General features: G+C 52.1%; 9 protein-coding genes across 9 annotated transcripts; 4 read left to right on the forward strand and 5 right to left on the reverse strand.

Annotated features, from left to right (window-relative positions):
• Positions 1 to 56: 56 nt before the first annotated feature.
• On the reverse strand, positions 57 to 1,920 carry CPAR01_00066 (TRAUB domain-containing protein; the record flags this gene model as incomplete). The annotated part of the gene is made up of 3 exons (XM_060484359.1): positions 57 to 1,647; positions 1,714 to 1,816; positions 1,872 to 1,920. 3 exons carry the CDS (start codon positions 1,918 to 1,920, stop codon positions 57 to 59), a joined length of 1,743 nt encoding a protein of 580 aa, XP_060355216.1.
• A 796-nt stretch (positions 1,921 to 2,716) lies between these two features.
• CPAR01_00067 (fungal specific transcription factor domain-containing protein) lies at positions 2,717 to 5,687 on the forward strand (the record flags this gene model as incomplete). Its single annotated transcript, XM_060484360.1, has 4 exons — positions 2,717 to 3,106; positions 3,574 to 4,584; positions 4,644 to 4,910; positions 4,968 to 5,687. Coding segments are annotated over 4 exons (2,388 nt in total), but the record flags the coding sequence as incomplete, so codon positions are not given.
• Positions 5,688 to 5,855: 168 nt separating this feature from the next.
• CPAR01_00068 (PHB depolymerase family esterase) lies at positions 5,856 to 6,734 on the reverse strand (the record flags this gene model as incomplete). Its single annotated transcript, XM_060484361.1, has 1 exon — positions 5,856 to 6,734. One exon carries the CDS (start codon positions 6,732 to 6,734, stop codon positions 5,856 to 5,858), a length of 879 nt encoding a protein of 292 aa, XP_060355218.1.
• Positions 6,735 to 8,229: 1,495 nt separating this feature from the next.
• CPAR01_00069 (uncharacterized protein) lies at positions 8,230 to 8,788 on the forward strand (the record flags this gene model as incomplete). Its single annotated transcript, XM_060484362.1, has 2 exons — positions 8,230 to 8,542; positions 8,607 to 8,788. The coding sequence occupies 2 exons, from the start codon at positions 8,230 to 8,232 to the stop codon at positions 8,786 to 8,788; spliced, it is 495 nt and encodes a 164-aa protein (XP_060355219.1).
• An 881-nt stretch (positions 8,789 to 9,669) lies between these two features.
• Positions 9,670 to 11,283, forward strand: CPAR01_00070 (uncharacterized protein; the record flags this gene model as incomplete). Its single annotated transcript, XM_060484363.1, has 3 exons — positions 9,670 to 10,373; positions 10,430 to 10,507; positions 10,566 to 11,283. 3 exons carry the CDS (start codon positions 9,670 to 9,672, stop codon positions 11,281 to 11,283), a joined length of 1,500 nt encoding a protein of 499 aa, XP_060355220.1.
• A 628-nt stretch (positions 11,284 to 11,911) lies between these two features.
• Positions 11,912 to 12,496, forward strand: CPAR01_00071 (uncharacterized protein; the record flags this gene model as incomplete). The annotated part of the gene is made up of 1 exon (XM_060484364.1): positions 11,912 to 12,496. The coding sequence occupies one exon, from the start codon at positions 11,912 to 11,914 to the stop codon at positions 12,494 to 12,496; it is 585 nt and encodes a 194-aa protein (XP_060355221.1).
• A 561-nt stretch (positions 12,497 to 13,057) lies between these two features.
• Positions 13,058 to 14,509, reverse strand: CPAR01_00072 (uncharacterized protein; the record flags this gene model as incomplete). The annotated part of the gene is made up of 3 exons (XM_060484365.1): positions 13,058 to 13,255; positions 13,318 to 13,620; positions 13,682 to 14,509. The coding sequence occupies 3 exons, from the start codon at positions 14,507 to 14,509 to the stop codon at positions 13,058 to 13,060; spliced, it is 1,329 nt and encodes a 442-aa protein (XP_060355222.1).
• An 864-nt stretch (positions 14,510 to 15,373) lies between these two features.
• Positions 15,374 to 16,252, reverse strand: CPAR01_00073 (acetyltransferase; the record flags this gene model as incomplete). Its single annotated transcript, XM_060484366.1, has 2 exons — positions 15,374 to 15,786; positions 15,853 to 16,252. 2 exons carry the CDS (start codon positions 16,250 to 16,252, stop codon positions 15,374 to 15,376), a joined length of 813 nt encoding a protein of 270 aa, XP_060355223.1.
• A 1,790-nt stretch (positions 16,253 to 18,042) lies between these two features.
• On the reverse strand, positions 18,043 to 23,187 carry CPAR01_00074 (uncharacterized protein; the record flags this gene model as incomplete). Its single annotated transcript, XM_060484367.1, has 5 exons — positions 18,043 to 18,310; positions 18,669 to 18,959; positions 19,011 to 20,057; positions 20,105 to 22,616; positions 22,695 to 23,187. The coding sequence occupies 5 exons, from the start codon at positions 23,185 to 23,187 to the stop codon at positions 18,043 to 18,045; spliced, it is 4,611 nt and encodes a 1,536-aa protein (XP_060355224.1).
• Positions 23,188 to 23,837: the final 650 nt, after the last annotated feature.

Below are 23,837 nucleotides of genomic sequence, written 5' to 3' on the forward strand. Positions count from 1 at the left end.
CTTTTGTGTGTCCAGTTTCCCATCTTCTTTTTGGCCATTCACATTCCTACACAGCCCTAGTTGCGGAACAACCGTAGACCAGCCTCTTCAGCATCAACCTCCTCATCGTCCTCCATCTCCGCATCAGAAACCTGCTCGCCGAGCTCCATCTTCTGGCCAAACAGCGTGCCGAACAATCTGTCGACGGCATCCTGCTCCCACGCCCTGCGGTCCTCGGGCGCCATGAAGTTCTGCAGCTTCTCGTGGACATTGAAGCGCATCTTGCGGCCCTTGCTCGCGCGCCTGTCGACGTGCTTCTTGGTCTTTGCCTCCTTCATCGCCGCCCACCGCACTGTGGGCTGCGCGCCCGAGGCGCCGGCGCCGCCGTTGTCGGCGGTGCGCTGCTCGACGAGCTCCTTGAGGAGGAGCTGGTAAAAGTCGGCGTCGTCGTAAATGTCCGGGTCCTCGTTGACCTTGGCCGCGACCTGCGCCGGCGCGCACGAGCGCGGGGTACGGGTGCGCTTGATGAGACGGTCGGCGGAGAGGAGCTGCTCCTCGAGGGAGGCGACGATGGACGTCTGCGAGGAGATGAGGTTGCGCGACTTGACCTCCACCGTGGCGCTGCGCGTCTTGCTGGACCACGTCTCGAGCACCTTTTTGCGGTATTTGGCCGCGCGTTCCTCGGCCTGCTGGATGCCCTCCCAGATCTCCTGGCTCGAGGTCGCGGCGTCGAACGCTTCGCCCCTCTTGCGCTTGCCGCCGGCCTGCTGCTGCTGTAGCTCTGCGGGGAGCAGGCTGGCGCGGAAGCTGTCGAGGGTGTTGAGCAGCTTGAGCGCCGCCTCCTCGGCCGCCTCATATGGTTCAGAGTTTTGCTCTTCTTCGTCGTCCTCGACGGTGGAGTACGAGTTTGTGGCAACGAGGGCCTTTTGCAGCCTGATGCGGATGTTGAGGAGGCCGTCAAAGGTTTTGCGCTGCTCGCGGACGGCGAGGCCCTTTTGGGCGTCTTGTTGAGCGGCGGCGGAGATGGAGGCGGCGAGGACCTTGGAGCCTTCGTTCATGAGCCTGCGCTGCTCGGCTCTGGCGTCGGCTTGGGAGGACTTGCCGCGAGGCTTGTCGTCTTCGTCGTCGTCGTCCTCAGAATCTTCCTCCGATTCTTCATCTGAGCCCAATTCGTCTTCCTCGTCCTCGTCTGACCCTTCCAATCCGTCCGTCAGACCTTCGTTGTCATCTGAGTCGTCCATCTCGTCGTCCTCATCATCCAATGCAGCGCCCTCGCCGTCCTCGTCGTCATCATCTTCCTCCTCCTCTTCCTCGTCGGAGATGAAGTCAGCAGCGGTAGGTCTCTTGCTTCGGCTTCCCTTCTTATCCTTGGGCTGCGAGCTGCCGCGGAAAGCAAAGGCCTCGAGCTTCTCATCGTCGCTCTCGCCGAGTGCGTCGTCGCTTGAGATCTCGACGTCTTCGTCTCCGGCGGCTGCAGTGTCGGCAGCCAAGTCGGCGGCGTCCGGGTCGTCGTACTCCTCGCCATTAGAGTCTAGGTCCTCCTGCGCGTCCTCGAATATCTCGCTATCATCGTCGTCGCTCGACTCGTTCAGTGCGTCGCGGCTGACGCGAGCGCCGCGGTATTTCGGGCCTAGCGAGACACCCTCCTTGCCCCGGAGTTTGCTCTTGCTGTGACGGAAGGTTAGTTCTCCCCCAGGCTAGATATGCATGCTTTCTGTTGAGCGTGTATCGTACCCGACTGCGACATAGTGCTCGGTGCCCGCATTCTCATCTGCGCTTTCTTCACTGCCGCTGTCATTTTCGCTTTGCTCGACATGCTCAGCCTCAGGATCGAGATCTAGAAAATGTCAGAGTCAATACTGCAATGATGTGCTTAGCAGATTTTTGCATACCCTTTGCTGGCTTGTCTTCCCAATCTGATGTTCTTCTACGGGCCGACATCGAGCATGTGGTTTACGGCTTGTGTGGCAATTCGCAGAGGGGCCTGCTGCGCAATGCTAGGTGAATTTTCTGGGCTTCAAGAAACTTTTTGGTGGTGAGGAGCGGCAGAACCAAGGACCCCACCAAGGAAGTTTGACGCATTATGTAAGCTCAGCTCGTGGCCCCCTGTACAGCTGGCTGCCAAAGGTGGTGTCGGCATGTTCAGTAATAAATACTCTGGGACATGCTTGATGATGAGGAACACTCAATCTTTGAGAAATAAAGTGATTCAAGCCAACGGGGATTAATTTAGGGACTTGAGGAACACCTCGTAGACTCCAATCTTCAAACTTCCGACCTTTTGGACTTGGATTCTCTCAAGGCCCACAACCTGTAAGATGGATGATGTATCGGTGTTGGAAGCAGATTCCGTGTCTACCTATTACCTAGCTGAACGGGAGGCAACCCTCCATTTCCGGTACTCGGACAAGCACAAGGCAGACTTCTCTTCTGGCTAAGGATCTGAGAGTCGATACCACGCCCTTTAGCGGTTCAGCCTCGGTTGACGACCTGGGCAATGGGTGGAATGCCGTCATTCGAAATGAAAGCCTCGATAGGGCGACCAATCATTCAAGGATCGCATCACGTAAAAGTGGACTTAATGAAGATAACGCGTGACCGGACGCTCAACCGGTCACGTGAAGGTCAGCGGGATTAGCTGAGAGCAGGAAAGCCCCGATACCCGAAAAAAGAAGTGAGGCTAAGAGCCTAAGGGGGGGACAGTGAGGTACCCAGGTACCTGCCTGAGCAAACAGGGGAGAAAATCGCCATTACTCGCCTGCTCCCCATCGCTCAACAGTCGCTCACGATCGAACGCGAGAAACAAACAAAAACAGGTCCGCCGGGGGCCTCGCCATGCGCAATGGAGCAGATTGATGCGCAGGTCAGCGACTTGCGCTACTTGACCCAAGCAGCCGTTCCTTTGCCGCCTGACCGCGCTGCCAATGCCGCCGCTTATTCTCCACACAATCACTCTGTCCATTCCCCCCTTTCCGCGACCCCCGGAGACAATTCCGCACAACAACCAGGGGCCTCCAGAGGTGCAACTCAAGTTGGAACGCCTGGCTCAAGCTCCGTTACTGGTTCCAAGAGGAAGTCAGAGGATGAGAGCAATGCTGCTAAGCAGCAGAGAAGCAAGAGGAACCGGGTGCGTAGTCTTTGCCGCTGTCTATGCGTCGTTCCGTCTTTACCATTCATTACCTTAGCTACCCATCGTCTCCTTGTTCTTGTCATTCTTCCCCTGTGAAGACCTTTCCCGCTGTGTGCCATGTCATTGATAAACTTTGTGGAACTCCAGAAAGCTAATTGCCGCTGTAACAGTACATATCCATTGCCTGGTAAGGATACCTCCGTCCCGGCCATGTCTTTGGCATGCGCCCAGCCGAATACCATTGCAACTTCTTCTCCTTGTGGTCGGAGAATCTTGACCCAACCGTCTACCTACACAAATCATTGGCTGTCATAAGCTCCTCCAAGTCTCTAAACTCATCTGCACAAAAGGACGAGATCACTAATTCGGCCCACGCTCTCTCAAACAGTAACGAATGCAAAAGACGCAAAATCAAATGCAATGGCGAAACTCCCTGCCAACGATGTGGCAATCTCAACCTGCAGTGCCTCTATGCCCCGAATTGCTGCTCCAACAGCTTCAAGGACTCGGACGAGTACAAGACCATGACGGAGCAGATGACCCGCTTGCAAGAGCAGGTCGATAACCTCTATCAGAACATGAATACTCTCCGGTCTGAAACCCTGCGTCTGGCGCCCATCCAGGACAAAGTATTGCCTTTCCCCTCAAGCACAGTTCAGGCCTCCCCGGCGAGCTCGCTGTCTCCTCTCCACCGGCCTGAGTTGACCCAAACGAAGCAGGCAACTTTCCGTGGCCCAACAAGTATGGCTTACAGCCTGGACATCGCCAACACTACCATTCACAATATGGGTTACAAGGGCATTGGGGAGGATGAACAAGGCACGCCCCTGGGTGTACCCGAGGACAGTCCTTTCCGCATGCCTCCTCAAGAAAGCCAAATTGACCCCTTGTGGGACTTTGGCAAGGACGAGATGATTCGTTTGTGTCGCCTACATGACGAAGAGGTCGGCATCATGTATCCTGTCATCAAGATACCGTCAGTCATTGAGCATGTCCGTCACCTGACGGCTTACATGGAATCAGCCAGAAAGCAGGGAATCACGCCAAACCTCAATGATGACAAGACACTGCAGCTCAAGATCGTCATGAGCTGCGCTCTTGTGGTGGAAGAGCACGGCCACAGTGAAAAAGCGTGCAAGCTCATTGACAGCATGGACGCCGTTCTCAATCGGAAGCTCATGGTCGAGGTGGTCGACTTTGTGAGTCTTCCAGCTTTGTGTCTTCTCGCTGGTTACAGATTCTTGGCCAACGAGGAAATCCTGGCATGGCGCGTAATGGGCCAAGTCACCAGACTGTGCTTGGAGATGGGCATCCACAGAACAACCGGCATCGCCAAAATCAAGAACGAAGAGGATAGGAAAAATGCGTTGAACAGTTTCTGGTCGGCCTACGTTCTGGATCGGCGGTGGGCTTTCAACACTGGCTTGCCGTTCGTCGTTCCGGATGAAGAGATCGATCCAGAATTACCCATGCCTGTGAGTAACCCTGTTCCAACATGAAGTATCTGGGCGTGTCTTTACTCACAGTTGCACAGGAAGAATATCCGTACTTGGTTGCTATGATCAGCTACTCGAGGTTGGGAGCCAAGGTCTGGCGTCAAGTCACAGACTTTGGCCCTGTCCTAGCCCGTGAGCTCCGCCATGAAGACATGGAGCAGTTAGACCAAGAGATCCTTCAATGGTATGAGAACGTACCAGAAGAAGTCAAACTACGCAATTGGGATAAGGAGAAGCAAATGACCTCGACTCCGTCGTATAACCTTCAACGCCTGCGCATCTGGACATATCTCCGGTTTAATCAGGTTTGTGTTGCTATATAAAAGATTGAGGCCATGACCTTGATGCTGACTTGTCTGCAGATCCGCATCTGGCTGTATACACCAATCCTGCATAGCGCAACTAGCATCATGGGCCACTTTGCTCAAGCTCAGCGTGTAGTTGATCTCGCGAAAGACACGATCCGCTATCTAAGCCATCTCAACAACACCACGAATTTGTATCGTAAGATACAAGTATTCTACCACCAATTTCTGACATCGGCAATTTCTGTTCTCTTCCTGGCTTCTGTCCATGCACCAGTGAGGTTTAGCTCCACGTGCCGAGAAGAGTTCTACATGGCCCTGGAGCTTGTCAAGGACCTATCCGCCAAAAGTTGGGTCTCCCAGCGGCTATGGCGTACCATCAGTTCCCTCAAAGAAGTTGCACCAAGCATTGGTCTTCGCAACTTGCCAGATGAAGATGCGCACAGCTCCGCGGCTCTGACAATGGCTGGACTCGCGAGTGGCGGACGCATGCCAAACAGCCCGGCGGGGATTGCGCCTTTCGGACGCTCATCCACAACGCCAACGATACCCCAACAACAAACGCCAAACCTGGATACGGCCCAGTCACCAAATAACGGAGTCCGCATTCAAAACGAGATGAGTCGCATTTTTGAGGGATACTTGGGGCTCAACGGCTTCGCATCTAATGGGGACGATGGTTTCGGTGGCCAGTCCGACGCCAGCATGCCGCCGACCACTGCTGTATCGAGCCCATACGTCGACAACGTCTTCAACCACTTTAGGGAAATGTTCTAGTGTTTATCGAGCAGTTCCTTCACATCCTATATTTAGTGAATCTGTTGATTTCATGTATCTAGCGGAGACTTAGCGCTTGCTTCCATATCTACGCTGTACATGTTGCATGGCATCAATACCAGCTCATTCTGCAACTGTTTTCTCAATCCTCTTGGCTAACCACAGCTATCACAAGCCGAACCACTTCAAGTCCTGATCCTCCTGAACCGGAACAGTGTGTCCAACACCTTGCGCAGAGTATCCCACGAGCTTAGTGCCGTCTCCGTAAATTATTTGCGTGTATCCACTGATGGGCGTGTTGGTGTTGTTCTTCGCAAAGCTCACACCGTGGATGGTAGACCACTCCTTGAGCTGCTCAGCCAAGTTGGGATACTTGACAAGCGAGTCCGCCGTGCCGTGGAACGTCTGCACGCGCGGGTAGCTCCCGTTGTAGCCGGGATACATGGCGCGCACCTGCGCGGCCCACTGCTCCCCCGTCTTCACGACCAGCCCATTGGCGCACGTGGGATCGGCGCTGATGGGGCTCGAGCCGGGCGAGCCCGCCAGACAACCCGCCGCGACGCCCGAGTAGCACGAGGTGGCGGCGAAGAGGTCCGGGTACGTGGCCGTCAGCACGTTGGTCATCATGCAGCCCGACGAGCTGCCTGTGACGAAGACGCGCTTCGGGTCGGCGCCGTACTGGGCGATGGTGTAGCGGATCATGTTGGCTAGCCCCGTGGAGTCGCCGCCGCCGTCGCGGGTTAGGCTGGCGGTTGTGGCGACGTCCCAGCAGTTGAAGTCGCGGGAGGAAGACGGGTAGATCACGACAAAGGTGCCCTTCGCGTCCGACAAGGGGATGTACTCTGCCTGCCGGCTGTAGGCCGCGCCGGAGCCGCCGCAGCCATGAAGAGCGAGGATGATGGCAGGGGAGGCGGACAAGTTTGGGGGCACGGAGATGTCCATTGTTAGACCTGTTGGGTTTGAGCCGAAGTTTGTGACGCGCTGGAGGGCTGCGTTGGCTTGGGTTGCCAGCGGGAGGGCGGCGACGAAGAGGGTGAGGGGATGCATGTTTAGAAGCGTTTTTGTGAGTAGTGATTTGCGGATCTTGATGTTGCACAAGCTTGTTCTAGATGGAGATGCAGAGATCAGATGGAAGGTCTATCGACAATGAGTTTGTTTAAATACAGGAGATTTGGAACCTTCGAGTCCGATTATCAGAAGTCAGAGACATCTCTCAACAGCCGTTGTGACTTGCCTAAAGTCCAGGGCCTCGGCTCAATGCAGAAGACCAAACCAAACGCATGGTAAGCGCCTCCCTGGTATAGTATCGTCACATCAAAGAGACCAGCAAAGAGCTCCTACGCAACACATGTCAAGAGGGGAAAGCAAGTCGGGACTCGGGACCGTGGATATACGCAGTAGAAAAGGCAAGTTCAAGGCTATAAAAGGGGAAGGTTGCGATTTGCTGGTTGAGGTTGGTTGGCAAATTACCCCTGAGTATCCAAGAATCTGAAAAAGTGCCCATAGCTTCGGCAGCGATGGTCGGTAGTTGGGGATGTTCCATCTTGGCTCTTGTCCTATATATATTGCGGATCTGCTTGGCTTTTTGGTGGGATGATAGATGAGATTGGTGGCCAATCTAGGCGGAACCAGAAAAAGAAGGTGTTGTTTTCGTCTCGTTTTGGAGAAGGACCGTAGCCAAGTGAGGACGATCCTCGGTTCGCATAACCCCGCGCGGGCAGGGGTACCTCGGTACGCGTATTAGATTGAGGTGGTATTCCGATTTTAACTGAGTGACGGACAAGACTGTTGTGGGAGAGAGCTAAGAAAAAGCAAAGAAACGATTAAGTTACAGCATGGACATGTCGCGGGAAAGGCCCGTCGCAAGTAGTCCGATCGGCCCCGCCCCCCGGGCCCGAATGTCGGTGAGAAGTGGGGATGCTTTTCGGAGGACTGGCGTTATCTACTGCCTTGTCTCTGTCAATCCATGAGACTTCATTCTAGGGCCCCGTCATGTTCACGAGGCCTTACCCTGGGGACCGATTGACATCTTTCGACCCTCAAGGTCTTTCAATGTCTTTGGTGAACCCGACCTTTGCGGAATCCTAGATATAACCTGATCGCAAGGTCAGGTACATTACGGGAAGGTCGAGGTAGCCGGATGATCTGTACCATGGCTGCGCAAGGGGTCCTGCGAAGGAGTGCCTGTTAGCGGAACTAAACAAGGTTTATAAGACTTCGTATGACGAGCATTAAGCACTTCATGCCCAGCGGTCGTGAAAACTTTCTCCGTTAACATGTCCGGAAGTCGTGGTTAGTTGGTATCTCCGAAGCTTGCAAAAAAAGATATACAATGACCCAACTTATCTGCAGACCAAATTGCTAACAAAAATATCATCCCTTCTTCGCATGTCAGCTGAGTACTTTCTTCTAGAATCTGACATCCATACTCGACATCTTCTCGTGTGTATTCAGCAGCGTTATTGCAGCTAGCAACGATAACTACTAACAACCTCTCGATTAACCACCTACCTCAAGAATTCCTACGAGACAAATCATCGCCATGGAGACCGGCTTAGCAGTCACAATCGCCGTGCTCAGTACGTTAGTAGGGAGTGGCATACTCTACGGCGTATACAAATGCGTCGTCATACAAAAGGGTCCCGACCCGGACCTCGAGAATGCCCTTCCGCCGGCGTACTGCACGTATCAGATGCCGCCGGTGCAATATCAAGCGCCGGCCCCAGCCTATCAGCCTCCGGTCCAGTACCAACCGCAGGTTCAGTACCAGCCGCAGGCTCAGGCAGGCTTGGTGCCGGCTGCCTTGGCAGCACTGGGGGCCCTGTGGCCGCAACCTCCGCCTGCTGCCGCACAACGTCAGTTATGGTGATCCCGCCTCCCGTCTCGCCTGGCGTATTCGCTCGACAATAAGACTGAAAGACGGTTGGAGTGGCATGCCGACCTTTCACTCTGCAACTCAATTTCAGCTATCGCCCAGCGCGTCCGAGCTCGTCGACTCCGCGGCCCGCGAGCGGGCCCAAGACGGGCTTGATCGGCAGCTCCTGGCCAAGACGAAGTTTTGGGATCTCGACACCCTCGAGGAGAACGCCCGTCTCCCCTAGGAGCACCACCGCGCGGCGGGCTACCACGACTCGAAGACTTTCTAAGGTGAGTGAGCGGGAGGAAGGCGAAGATAGCTGCCGGCGAAACTTCATCACAGAAACTAACAACTTATAAGGTATGGCAGAAATCGGCCTCACCAAGTACCGACGTCTACCTGCATAGGAGTCTGCCTCAATGTCAGAAATCGAATCGCAAAAGTGAATCGGTTGTACGTCAGACGGACATAGCCGTTGAAAAAGGCGCACCATGAAGAGAGGATGGGAGCCGAGAATGCGGCTCGCCAGCCTGTCTTGCACGCTCATAGGTGCAGAAGAAGGCAAACGGTGCAGCGGCAAGGATTCAAGCGCGACCCATCAGACTCAGATGCCGGGCTGACAAGTGGCGGGCAATGGGCGCATCATGCAGCCCAGATTTCAAGGGATGGTGTCGCGTGTGGGCACGCTCGCTGTGATTTGCGTGCCACGCGTGCCACTGCATGGCTCAGATAGGCAACTCAAGTGACCGCAGCCAATGGGTGGCTCTCTTATGTCAGATTCAAGCAACAAGGCAGTGAGATAGTTGAATACTGAACAGTAAGAGCATGTGATTGCAAGACAGCCTCAATGTTACTATTCCAAGTCAAGTGAGGAATTATTGCTTCTTCTGACAGCCCGTCGTCAGCCTCCTCCGCTAGTGCCAAGGGCGGGCCGGATTGTGCATCCGAAACACAGAGAGGGCAGGCGCGCGCGAAGGTAGGCAGGAGGTACAAAAAGGCAAGCGAATGTCCGAAATTCTCGTCGGCCTTGAAGTAATCCGAACCCTTCAACATTCCAAACCTAAATAAACCTGGTGAAATTTGTACGTCATCACAGACTGCGTCACGTCTGTCCCTTTCCTCGCCATGGCGGCCTCAACGACATCGGCGCACTTCGTCAACGTCTATCAGTCTGTCGACAAAACCAAGCGCCCCGTTACCACATCGCTGGCAGTCGCGAGATCACCACGCCCGCCATCGGGCGACACCGAAGAAATCAAGGCTACGCTGCCCGAATACTATACTGCACCGCCATGGCGCCTTCTCTGGGATGATTTGGTGCTCTTCATTAGATGCATCGGGTCCATCCCCTTCGTCATCACTCCCCTATGGTATCCTCGGCGAGATGGAGTCCGATACCCAAAGCTCGACAAGTCATGGGTGCCGAGATTGCTCCTATGGGGCCCCATCGACAGCGCCATCACGGCCATCCAAACCTGGTATCAAGGCAAAGTCGACCCCTACTATCCCTCCGGCGAGATGGATGAGCTGTATCCTTCGGTCGGAAACCTTTGGTGTCTCTTTATACACGGCATTCTCATCGTTACGCAACTGGCTTTCTTGATTTCACTACCGTTCCTGGCTACCCTTCCCTTCCAGCTCTTCGTGCTGTACGTCGGCGGATTCATCTTCGTCAACTATATCTTCTGCTTACAGCTCAATGCCGGAACCGAGAACAACTTGCTCAAGTCTCAGCATGCTTTGTGGCCAGAGGCGGCTAAATGGAAGTCGCTGGACCCCAACGAGAACTACAGCGAAGAATGGATCTTTCTTAACGGTGTGTCCGTTGGGTAAGCGCGCCTTGATCACACTATGTCTTGTGAATATGCTTCTGACGGGAGGCTAGCTCGCATTGGCTGCAGGGGAACGTCAACAGACTATCACGCACTTTTCAGCGTCCCATCACCGGTGTCCATAACAGAACGTAGGTTGTACCAACCTCTGAATTTAGTTGCATCCTTCGCTCAACCAAAATGCCGCAGGTCTGGAATCATCTTCGACCTTATCCAGTGTCTCCTAGAGCGATGCTTCTACTTTGGTACCTCGGACACCAGAACTTGCTATGCGCTCATCACAGCTGCCCTGGACCCTGCGCAGAAGAAAGACAAAACGGTTCTCATCCTTCACTCTCAAGGTGGCCTTGAGGGAAGCATCATTCTCGATTGGCTCCTCTCCAACTACCGCCGAGAGACCTTGCATAAGCTGGAGATCTACACTTTCGGTAACGCTGCCAACCATTTCAACGACCCCGAAACTTCTAAAAATGAACACGTTATCGGGCACATCGAGCATTATGGCAACACTGGTGACTTTGTATCCCAATGGGGAGTCATTCATTTCAAGTCTCTGGTTGCCGAGCAAAGCAATCCTCAGCCAATGGATGGAAGGCATCCTTTCTTGCCCATCGTCGATGATATTTTACGCCTTGATAAGAGACAGAACACTTTTGCTGGACTACTTTTCGAGAACAACGTGTTGGGTCACCTGTTGGACCAGCATTATCTCGACAGACTGTTTCCCTTGAATGAAACCCTCACTGGCGTCGTAGAGAGCAAGGAGTCTTTCATGACCAAGCGTATGAAAGCTGGAAATGGCAGTTGCGACGTCGAAGGGCACAAGGTTTGCCAAAAGAGCAGGCTATGGGAGTATATCAATGGTGGAAAGCCTAGAGAGTATAATTTGCAGCAGTCGTTGACATGAGAGAAATCTGATGAGTCCATGGGATTCATATCGGTATTGTGGTAAAATGGAGGAATTTTGGGATGAGTTTGCTTCTCTGTGCCATGTGCATGGCGAGAGTCCGGAGTCACGGGGCGTAATGGATAACATGGGTACATGGAAACAAAATTGTTTGACTAAGGGTATTTTAAAGTATTCACATTGAGCATTGAATACTACTGAATAGACATCGAGAAAATCTTGGGCGAGACCCCTTGATTCCGAGAAACAACCTCGAATCCTACTTTAACAGTATTAACGTAGTCTTTTGCTGTATGAATTTAGTAGATCTGAAAGAGAGGAATATATCCAAAGATTCCTGTATGCTTCAATCCTAAAGAGATGCACCAGTCCTCACTTTTAACACAAGCACGGTAAGCCGGGCCGGTTAAGCCGGTTGCAACGATGACTCCTACACCGCGATCAGCAATTCCAGGCAGCAACGAGTTAAAGAACCCGGTTTTCGCCTGGTCAAAGTAACATTGTCATCAACCACTGAAATTTTGGAACATCTTAGAGCTTCGATTTGCGTTTGGGAAATAATTGCCCTCAATGGCAGGAAAGAGGACCACAGAAAATACTACAACTCATGATCCAGCCAACAACGAGTATGGCTTTAGCAAGGGAGCTTGACCCCGGTACAACACCTAAAATACTCTGTCCCTTCCAGAATTTGCCTTTCGATATTCATTATCAGATTGCCGTTTACTTGGAATACGCGGACATTCTCAAACTCTCAGCCACCAATCACTTCCTCCACGACCACCTCAACGTCCAAACCCTCTTACCGAAACACCAACGGAATCAGTACCTCTACAAGACGGAGCGTTACGGCTATCGCTACGGGCACCGCGGGTTTGGAGGGCGATGGCCGTGCTACGAATGCGGTCGTATCCTAGAGAAGAATTGCTTCGGCGACCGAATGCGGAGGTATGAAAAGTCGTGGTTCCGGAAGTCGTTGATGATGAGGCGGTGCTGGGATTGTGCTGTTCGTGAGAAGTGGTATGGGCACTTGCAGCCGATCAAGAAGGGAGGAGAAGTGTTTTATCTTTGCTGGCGATGTGGGGAATTGTGGAATGAGATGGAGGAGGAGAGGTGCCGGAAGGTGGATGTTTGGATCAAGGTTGATGATGTACATGGGGAGAAGGATCCGGGGCGGAAGTGTAAGGTAACAGTGTGCAATGGCCAAATGTGATCTCAAGATCAAGTATCGAGCATTGTGTAACAAGGATTGATAAACTTTTTGTGAATAATTTAGCCTCAAGGGAAGGATGGATATACGAAGGGAATGGCAAGTCGTTTTCTTTGAGTACTGCAAGTGAAGAGCGCTTGACCTCTCTAGTGCCAACAAGAAACAGAACTAAGAGGTTTGATCAAGGTTTCCCGCACTCAACACGACCCTTACCCACTAGTGGACTTGGCTTTTGTGTGACCGGCAGATCTGCAGGCGTCTCGAAGCCGATGGGGTATACGTGCAGCGGGTTGCAATCTAGAGTCTGGGGACTAGCAGCCTGGCAGGGCTTTGATCTTGTCCCACCCGGAATGTGGGAGAAGCCGTACCTCACGATGCTTCAGAAGGGCGGAGCCTAGGAGGATCTGATCTAATCACGTCACTCGATGCATTTGACAGGGCATTGATTGATCTTGAACACCTGTGCTGGTATCTTCTAGCTTCGAACCCTGAAAGAACATCTCTACATCTAAACATACCGCAAGCAGACCCTCGACAGTGAAACTTGGTTGCGCTAGATGCATCTTACACCGTTTCGTTGGCCACCTCGAGAGCTTTATCAGCGACGCTGCTTTGCGCTCTTCCCGTGTCATATTCCTTATCTTCATAAGGCTTAGCTCCCATGTTCGTCCAAGCACGCTCGATCATTAGCGTAACCTCCTTCTCCTTTCCGCGGAAGAGCAGCTCTGTGTCCCCAATACCGAAGGCCGTAATGGATTTATGCTGGGTAGCATTAGACGTGAAGCTTCATAGACTGTGGAAAAGTGTTTAGGATAAAAACTTACGAGACCCAGCGTCAGCTTAATGACGCCGTCTGCCCAGTAGTGCTCGTAAATGTTGGAAGGCTTCTTCGACTGAAGGGCAAGAACGAGGTTATCCGCGGCGTAGATGGCCTGCTTCATAGCGGCTCGGGCATTGGGGTTGGTGACACCGGCCTCGGTAACATCACCGCACACGTAGATGTGCGGTAGCGAGTCGACGTCGATTTGCATTGTTGGCTTGACCTTGATCCTGCCTGACTTTGCGATTGCCTCGGGAACGAAATCGCTGATGAGCTGAGAAGAAGGTTGCTGGCCAGTGGCGTTCACCTAGACGTCCGAAACTTGTTACAAGGCTACCCAGAAAATGGAGGTTCAAAACTTGGCTCACCATGAAATCGCATTGGACTTTTCGCCCAGAGCGAAGTGTGACGAAACCATCCACGGGTGTTTCGGATGTTGTCCGCTCCCCGAGTATGACTTCAATTCCTAGATCCTTGAGGCCCGCGAGAGCTCCAACCTGCAAATCATGACCAAAGCGGTTCATGACTGCGTCTCTAGAGTGAATCAATGTAACATTCTTGTCCGGGTACTGGTCTTTAGCATCCGTAGCAAGCTCGACGCCTGCAGCGCCCCCGCCAACAACAACAAGATTCTTGGCGGCTTTGATGCGTTGCTGGAAGTTTTGCAGCAGCTTGATTCCTTCAGCTTTGCCTGTTGATCCCACTCTTGACGGCAAAGACATGCCCACGCCCGACCCTGTTGCGATGACCATGTACGAGTATGGAATCTTCTCTCCCGTGCCTTGGATCGTCACCGTATTTTCGGTGATCGTAGAGACGCGATCATGAACCCATCGTACAATCTTCTCCGAGCCCGCTGGCAAATAGGGGCCATAGGGAATGAATGTTTTATGCTCATGTCCCTCGACGACACAGAAGCGAGGCAACGTCCAGGTGAATTGCCAATGATGGTTCGGTTCGACGATGATGAGTCGGTACGGACCGTCTGTAGGAAGGGAGGTTGCGATCACCCTGGCAGCATGATACCCGGCAAAAGAAGCGCCGATGACTACGATGTTGATCGGCTCGCCGTTTTTCGATGCGGGACCGGCGGGGAGTTTCTTGGTGGTGTAAGATCGCGAGAAAAAGTCCGCGTAAAGCCGTAGCGAGTATCCCACAAGCCTCACGAAAAGGACGACCTTCCTGATTTTGTCCATCGTTGAGTCACGGCCAATAACCGGAGTCCGCGGGCTTGTTGGTGGGAAATAGTCAAGGGAGGTGTGGTACAATGATTATTGACAGGATCCGATTAAGCGGATGGTCTCAATACTTATCAGATGCATCTGATTAGATCAAAACAGGAACTGGCCTCGTTTAGTAGCGTGTTGTCATTCGGCGGACGAATCGGCTCTGAATTGACCGATGTCGCATCGGCCGACGCTATCCCCGGAACTGCTCAGATTCAGTTGTTGGTTAGCACGCGAGGCGGATTTAAAAGAGGCAGCTCCTCGGGCTTTTGGTACTGACCTCGGCCTTAACTTGACCTAGAGAGTTTGCAGTGCCGCTGAGCATGAGATAACCAAGTGTTACTCTACCATAACTTCCATCGTCCCTCAAGAGTTCGGGCGCTAAGACAACGTGCTACACTTTTGGGACGGTTGTGAGCGTTTATTACGTACAAACGTTTCCGCTGGAGGAGAATCCCTCGCCCATTTTCGTTCTAAGCTCTAATGGAAAAAAACTGCAGCGTTTTCACCACACCCGGTACGAAGATCCAAAGGCGGCTTAAGCAGCTCCGTGGGCCCGTACGGCCAGCAGGGACGAGATCTTGCCGACGCCGGTGCCCCTGTCCCGGGACAAGGAGCCTAATTTCCACTCCGAGAACCGAGCCAGGGCCATCCAAGCAACGAGTCATGGTTCTCTATGACGGACCTCGCGTGCAAAAGACCCTTTGAAAGGGAGGGAGGGGAGCATTATCAGACAAAATAAACATTAGAGGAGTCGATTGCATTAACCAAATTGGGGAATTTTCAAGCATGCTAGAACGCCGACATCAAATACAAGGTCCCTCCAGTCTTCTCTCAGACATGTACCTCCTGAACCTGCACCTCCACAGCCATGGTACCATTGCTAGTCTTCTTGTCGACACCAATCATATCGGCCACGGGAGCGACCGGGACGCTCTTGACCTCATTGAAGGCAGGGTATCCGGCAGCACGCCACTCCTTGAAAGTCATACCCCCCGCGCAAGCAGGCATCTTGACCATGAGGGGAACGACTGTGTCTTCCGGCTGTCCCATGAGCTCCGCGCTGTGAACAATCGTTTCGTCTAGAGTCTCGTAGCCCATCTTCTCGTAGAGCTTGTATGTGGAAGGGGACGACTCAAAGTACAGAGGGAGACCCAGACTGTCGCTGAGTTCCGCTCCCCACTTACACCAGAGGGCACCGGCCTTTCTGCCCTGGTGCTTGGGATCGACCGCAATAACATGGGAGTCTGGAAAGAGAAAGTCGAGTCAGTCTTTTTCTGCCAGGGTACCCTTTGTAGGTTTCGTCGACTTACAGATGTAGCGGCGGCCGCCAAACAGCTTCTCTCTAGCCTCGTGCAGGGGGTTGAGAACAGCCTCGGCTCGCTCTCTGTCCATGCCTTCGAGCCAGCCAACACCATGGTTCTTGCGCTCCTCTTCGGTACGCTCTCTGAGATAAATGTCGCCCAGGGCCATGCCCACGATCTCGCCAGTCTCGGTGTCGACGCACTTGTAGGTGTACTGGCAGTCGCTGTGATGCCACCAGGCCAACGTGCCAGCGGTGTGTGCCTTGCGGAATTCTTCAGAGTCTACGCCGTTGGGGAAGAGAACTTTGACCATGATCTCTCCCATCTCATCACCAGTGAAGGCACTGAAATATGAATCGTAGACCTTCTGGATGTCGGGAATCAGCGCTGGCAGAATTGCGTAACCCATGTTAACTGATGTTTGAAGCCAATCTAGTTCAATAATGTTTGAGAAATATGGACATGAAGTATGTCAATACGAGTAATGGAAGATGGCAAAGAACGATGATTTGAGTTATCTTTTGGGTTAATAGCTCTGACCGAGGACTGCATCTGGACTTATATATGTTCTCTGTCCCTCCTTGTACGGAGTAATCCATGTATCTATCATCTACCCATAGTCCAACCCGTCCAACCACTCCGATGGAGTACGATAGAGCTTCAAAGTCAACCCCTGCCCTAATCATGCGGAGTCTCCTCCCGACCAACTTACCAAAGGAGGTAAAAATGGTCTGGTCTCGCCCAGACCAAAGAAGCCTCCGGCTCAACCAACCTACGGAGAAGTCTCTGCGATGCGGAACTTCAAGTCTTCGACGTGGACCAGGTTAGTACGGAAACTCCAAAGGGAGATGCCAGTGGGCCAGTCAAGTTGCTAAGTTAGCGAGCACTTCGGCGCGATTCCACCTCGTCCAAAGTCCAGACTCGTTTAGAGTTATCAGATCCGCCATTCTAGCAGCAAAAGTCTGCTCCCGCCCTCGTGTTGGTCCCCCGCTCTGCTACGCCCTAGACCCCTGAGGATGTTCGGCCAAGTGTTGATGGCTGCAACCTTTTTTGCGGACTCTCAGACTCTGTGACTCGATTTCGCCCACCCACCCAAATGGGCGGGACAGCTATGAACTCATGCAGACCCGACATACGAATGAACTAGCAAAAGACCACTGATCCATGGCCAACGTGTCTGTGGGACTGTTCCCCGCCGTGTCGTTGCCAAGCTTTAGACATATAGCTACAAGCAACAGCTGGGCCCAGCGAGTGTAATTCAAGGTACCTCATGTCTTGCCTTGTGCGTGTTGGCATCCACATCATGATATTCAAAAACGATTGGTTCCAAAGCAACCAGACTAGAGTGCAGTCTAAAACTTCCCAAGAGGAACACGAAGAACCCTCAACGGTCTCCAAGTACCTCATAAATGAGAAGTATCACGAATTGCCTCGCTTAGAATTGGTGGCGCAAACGCCACAAATCCAAGTCAAAGTTCCTCGCCGAATTATTCTCTTGCACATGATGCCAAGTCAAGTTATCAGATCCGCTCTGCTACCCCACCACCCTCGTTATCTGATCCATCCGTCCAATCCGGCCTTCGGCATCGTGGAGTCCAGGCAAGGTCCTCTACCGGAGGATCATCTCAGTGTAGACTAGTGGCAACGCTAGACAAGGGAGGTTTTCAGCCCTGGGGTTGCATTTGTCTAACCGAGGGCTAGACATGGGGGGTCCGCAACTTGCAAGAGTCCCTTTGCATCGTGGGAAATGACTTGGCGCCTTCTTTCTTCGGAACAGACCGAGTTACTTCGCATGTGGCAATCGGTTCGTCTCAAGTTGGAGCAAGAATGAGAGCGCGTTCAAGGGGCACCCCTGATGGGCATGGTCTGACTTTTCGCCTAGTCTGGTAAAATCTACCTTTTGACAAGAATCGATCACTTACATTACTAAAGAAGTTTGTAAGTCGCTACTCGCGAAAGTCTTCATTACACATGTAGCTCTTCCTCAGGCCGAATTTGCTTCCGTAGGGCGTAGCTGATGGACGAGAAAAGTGACCGGGAGCCAAGCTGCAGAAGAGAAATGCATGATGGGCTGCGTCTAGACTGATGCGCACACTGCGTGCGATCGGTTATCCTGACATTGACATCTCCGACCCACTAGAGCCTTTAGATGGGGATCCATCTGAAGGACAGAGGATGGAGCAAAACCTTGGTGCAGGGTCACTCATCGCCGGCTGGGCATTGCGGATGCCACACGGCGCAGCTAGAACCAACCTCGCTGTTGGCGAATCCATAGTCACATGTCACCCTGGCGAGGCGGTCTTGTCGACATGGACCGTGGAGAGGGCGGGATAGATTTCCGAGGCTGCTTTCAAGGGGCTGCAAGCAGAGGATCTTTGCAGCACCGACATGACTACATGACCGCGCACCTTGCCCTCCTCGGCGAACAGGAGGCCTGAAGTGAGCATTTGCTTTGGGAGCTGCCAGTCTGCATTACTCAGTGTTGTCTTGACAATGCAAACGTGAGCAGGCATTTGTTGGTGCAGTGCATGTACCTCTCAGGTACTCAATAACACTTACTTGAGAGCAACCAAACTCTGAGTCTATAACTTGGACTTTGGTTATGTACTTTTTTTGCGTAATGTCCTGTCAATTAGCTGACTTGATTGCCACCTTTGTCCACAAACACGAGCCAGCTCACTCCCAGTATGCGCATTTTGTAGATTGGTGACATGCCTATTTGTTTTACCACCTCGTCAAGAATCCAAGACTGAGAACGAGAAGAGTTTGGTAACGCGACATCTTCGCCACGCCAAAAACTAGTTGTTCTTGGCTAGGATACGTACTTCAAAAGACTCATTCCCGTCCAACGTCCTCCGAAGACCGGCTGCAAATGATCGAACAGTGCTAGTGTATCTTCCTCCTCGACTCCAGAGATGTCATCATACACAAGTAGCTTTGATAACACGTCCTTCCCTTCTTGGGCTAGCTTTTCTGCATCCTTTGACATCTTGCCACCATTCTGCGCTTTCAATATTTGGGATAGATGGAACTTGGCTCTCGCGGTCGCAGCATCTGACCAGACACTTTTCCCCGGCTTACCTTCGGCTTTCTGCAAGGCGTTGTTGACCTGCCACCTGGCATTCTATTAGTCAGGACGAGATTTAAATTATACTGAATTAACTTACTCGGCGTCGTTCCATCTTTCTAGATAGGAATACAATGCACCCACAGCATACTGACTTTGTAAAGTGAAGTAGCTGTCTTTACCCTGAAGCCTAATCCTCTCAGCTAGGATAATCTCATGCTGGTCTAGGGAGCCCTTCAAGTCGCCACTCTGCAGCACGATGCAGGCAAGGTCGAACTGAAATCGCAGAACAAGCAACTTGTCGCCAAATACTTGCATGAGTCGAATAGCCCTCTCGGCAAGCAGGATGGCTTCCCCGAAATCGTGCCGATACATACTACAATAAGCCATGTGATGGGCAAGCTTTGCAAAGGAGAAGGGATCCGATTCTTCAGAGGTGATGGTAAGCAGTCGTTCATGACAGCCTTTGTAGATCGACTCGGCAGCTTTGAAGTCGTTGCCCTGGAGCAATGAGTTGGCGTAGTCCGCGAAAGCGTTGATGACTCGGATCCTGTCCACATCGCTGAGCTTGCCTGAAGCTTCCAGCTGCCTTGCACGATTTTGGTTGAAGTCTAGTATCTTCTTCGCCCGCTCACTAATTTCCTTGCGACGGGAAATACCAAGATATTGGAGCAAGAGGTTCATTGTAACGTGGATCTCAGCTCTCAGCTCATCGTGATTCGTTTCCAGTTGGTCGAGGATTCTCTCTGCAGCCAACAGAAGCCGCATGGCGTCATTTCGGAGGAACCTTTGCCACAGGAACACTCCGCCATCCTTGAACAACTCGGCAAGTTCGACGAAAGGTGTCAAAGCGATAACCGTACCCTGATCGGAATAAATCTTCTGGAGGGTCGCAACATGTGGCAAGTATTCCTTGAAATGGCTCCATTTCTGTTGGTCTGGGAAGTCCAAAGAAGGCCGCGGGAGCCGTCGACGGACCAACTCGACAGTCAGTTTGAACAGCTCCTCAGCTTGTCGAGTCTTCTTGTGAAGCTCTCGGGAGATTCTGATCTGCACAGATCGGTGAACGATGTACATCTTTTTGTTGTCTTGTGTCTTCTCAGAGATGAAGTGCTTGGAAATCAACTGACTCAAGATTTTCTCGATCCTGAAGGAACTTAGCCAAAGGATCACAGCAACAATTGGGGCTCGTACCTGAAGGCTTGTAAATATGGCGGCCCACTCTGACCTTTCTCAACGACCAAAAGGTCTTTTGGAACTCCGTCGCTGTCTAAGAAAGACAATATCCGGAGCACCTTGTTTGCATCGCTGCTGAGATCCTCCGTGGAAATTTTCATGATTGTGTCAAGCTTCCCCTTGGTGGTTTTCTGGTCTTCTGGACCAGAGCCTGGATTATTGTCCATCCACCACGAATCCCAGTAGGTGGCAAACTCAGACGGCTTACAATTCATTGCCTTCATGTACCCAGTGATCAGAACAATTACCAATGGCAAGCCGGCTAGAGTTGCCAGATCTCCCGCGGCCTTGTACTCGGGATCTCTCAGGGAGTAACTGGACGGGCGAAGATCCAGGGGAAGCCCGTGAAGCAGAAGTTCCCTTCCCTCCTCCGTTGGCAGCTCCTCGAGTGTCTTCCGATAGTAGTTGATTGGCCTTGATGGTGCTGTGAGCCCTTGGTATCTCGTGGTGATCAGAATACTTCCGGTTGTCGCTGATGTTTTCATTGGCGTGAACCCGTCAATATTTTCCCACTTCTCCACGTTGTCGAGAACCATCAGCCATCGCTTCTTGGTGTTTTCCAAAAACTCACGCCCGATTTTCGTAAGCTCCTCTTGATCAGTGCCAGGTGCTGCTAGGTCTAGTACAAGAGCAATCTGATTGAAGGTTTCTGAAGCACCAACTTGTGTCTCAGCCTGAACCCAGAATATGTACTCGAAAGACTGCTCGTATCTGTATGTGAACTCAGCGGCCAGAGTTGTTTTCCCCATGCCACCCTCGGCACTCAGAACATATACCCGGCCAGGTTCTGATAGTATCTTGTAGAGATTGGCCAGCTCTTTTTCACGTCCTTTGAAACCTTCATCTTTGGGAAAGGTTCTTGTTTCGACAAGTGGAAACCTCTGTGTCGAGTCAGTGTCAGATCGAGGTCGATGAAGGATTCGTCCTGAGCTTTGTTCGACATGGCGGCTCGGACGAGTGCCATCACTCATCAACTCCTGCACTCTCCAAGCACCCGAGGAACCGGGTAATTGACCCCCAGCTGCCCTAGAGTAGTCCGATAACGGTTCGTCCTCGTCCGAAACATCAGCGATATCGTTTTCATCGATGTTTTCGGCCGGTTTTGGACGTTGTCCGAAGTGTGCGCCTTGCTCTTCAGCAAAGGCATGCAGCATCCGTATTTTAGTTTCCCTCTCGGACATGGTGTCGCTAGCGCTTTGAGACATGATATCATCGCTGTCATCTTCTTCCGTAGGCTCCTCCCCACACACAGCTGTCAAAGCCAATTGCTCCAAGTGCCCTGCTATGTGCTCCTTCATCTGTGCCGGGTCCAACGGACACGGACACAGTGGGCATCTTTCTCGCGAGAATGGCTCGCGAGAATGAATCGGCCTTAGGAACGACACCATTTGAGTCGCTTCATCCGGTGAGAAGTCAGTTGAGTGTGAGTTCAAGAAATGTTGTTTCAAGTCTGACTTGGTCTTGAATTCCTTCTGACAAGGCTCGCAATTCCACACCTGCGGTATAAGATGACACTGTAGCTCGTGATGGTACCACTCGTCCCGCGTACCGTATGCTTTGCGGCTCCTGTCGCATTGATCGAAAGTGCAGACATAAGCGAGTAAATCTTCAAACACATGAGCTTGCCAATCTTCAGTGGTTGTCAACTCATTGTATAGATTAACCTCAAAACAGCAATACGGACAGGTGAATGGCTGACCATCCAAGGATCTAGGCGGTAATGGTACTTCTCGATGATCGGGCCCCTGTATAAAAGGTGGTGGACCTGGCTTCCGAGCCGTGGACTGCGCGTAAGAAGTGAAGGATGCTGCGCGAGAGAAATGGGGGCGAGAGAGGAGGGGTGGTGCAACGGAAACCTCTGCATGTGAAGAAGAGCTGTGGTTCGAGGCAAAGATAGAGTCGTGCTTGTGCGGTCTTTCCGGAGTCTCTTCAATTCGAGGGACCGAGGCTTTCGTGTGATCGCTGCCGCCCTTGAGGGCTGGCTGCTGGAAGTTGAATACGTCAACAGCGACATCACGCCGGGGGCCCTGCCGAAGACCAAGTTTAGGGACCTTGGCCCTAGTGCTCATACCAATAGCCCTTCTCTCCCGCACAACACCCAGAGATTGTTGTCGTATCCAGTTGGCTCGTCCAAGTCTTTCAATCAAAACTTTTGATGCTCCAGGAAACATTGATCTTGTCAACTCTACATGGTAACGCGATGGATTCTCTAGTCGGTCGCTGGAAGCATTCAAGCTTCCAGAGCCGCCATTTAGGTCGTCTGGATAAGCCTCTCTCAGGGCAGGATTGAGAGACTTGAGCTGCTCCAGCGTCTCCTCAGCACAAAGTAAAACCTCTTGGATTTCGACAGCTATGCGTGTGCCTTCGGTCTGCTGCAGTGGGCTTTGTAGACCCAAATCATCGTCAAAAGGATGGTCAGCCAACTCTGTTTCGTTCCGTTGGTAGGTTATGTACTGGAGAGCTTCAATGTCTACCAGTAGATATAATGAGTCAGCAATCTGGATCAAATGCAGATAAGCCCGAGGTCAGTGTAGTAAGTGGTAATTACCTTGTCTAAGTTCATCTTGAAAGACATTCAATAGCACAAGAACCTGGTCACGAAGCCTTTGATTCAGCCGTAGACTTCGGTCCAGATAGTAACTGGAGGCCCCGATGTCATTGCCCCAGGTTTGGAATGATGTCAAAACTTGATCGGAAATATCAAGTTCAATCTCAGGGTGGTTTCTCTTGAGATTTTCGCAAATCGTACAGACGCTTTGTAAAGTTTCACGACACTCTTCGAACTTGGCTGCTATTAGAGTCTTTTCGCCGAAAGCTGATTTCCGGTCTTTCCCAGAACGTGTGGTAGCATAGACTGTCGATGAGGGACGAGGATACATCATGTGACTGGGAACTATCCAGGTCAGCACAGAGATCGACTTAATAGCGTCCGAAGCTTTGAAGTTTGAAAGACCTTGGACAAGATCAGCGTATGGATAGGGTGCCGATTGAAGAACAAATGATGCTAGTGCGTTCGCCTTGTTAAGTGTAGAGGCGGTCATGCTAACTATCTTAATTACCTTTGTGTGCCTTGGACCAACCAAGCTCTGGATCACAGATGGTGTGCAGGGCGGACTGCTGACGTCCTTCAATAAAAAGGTACCGTGATTTATACACAACACAGAGCGCAATGCGAGTCTAGCCGAATGAAATCAAACATTAGACGTACTGTGTCCCAAACACCCTCCTGCGATATGGCACGAAAGACGAATTGGGCTTGGACGCAGTAAGCATGCCAGGCAACTGCAGGACTCAACCCCAGAACTTATCGGCGAAGCCTCAAATGTGCAAACCCCGCTTGTTCATTCATGCTTGAACACTATCGGAAATGATGCTGACTTGCAGGGGGCAGGAGACAACTGCTGTGAGCCGAAGTGATGGCTCCGAATTCAACTTCAGTCGCCGAATCAAGGCTGCGTGGCTTGGATTCGGACCGTGTGATGAGGTACCCCGCTCCTTGAGTCCTCGTCACCGAACGCCTCCTAGAGAATTAGGGTGGGTGTGCTGTGCTACCATATGCTAAGGTTCGAGCAGGCTGCGCTTGGCAGGCCCTTTCCTTTTTTTTCTTAATTTCCAGCTAGGACATTTGATCTCGATAATCCTGTACGAAATATGGTACTCATAGTCATCACTCTTCTTCCACGCCACATCC

This window comes from Colletotrichum paranaense, assembly GCF_030867605.1.
Source record: "Colletotrichum paranaense strain IMI 384185 chromosome Unknown Scaffold_1.1, whole genome shotgun sequence".
In the NCBI taxonomy this organism is placed as follows: domain Eukaryota; kingdom Fungi; phylum Ascomycota; class Sordariomycetes; order Glomerellales; family Glomerellaceae; genus Colletotrichum; species Colletotrichum paranaense.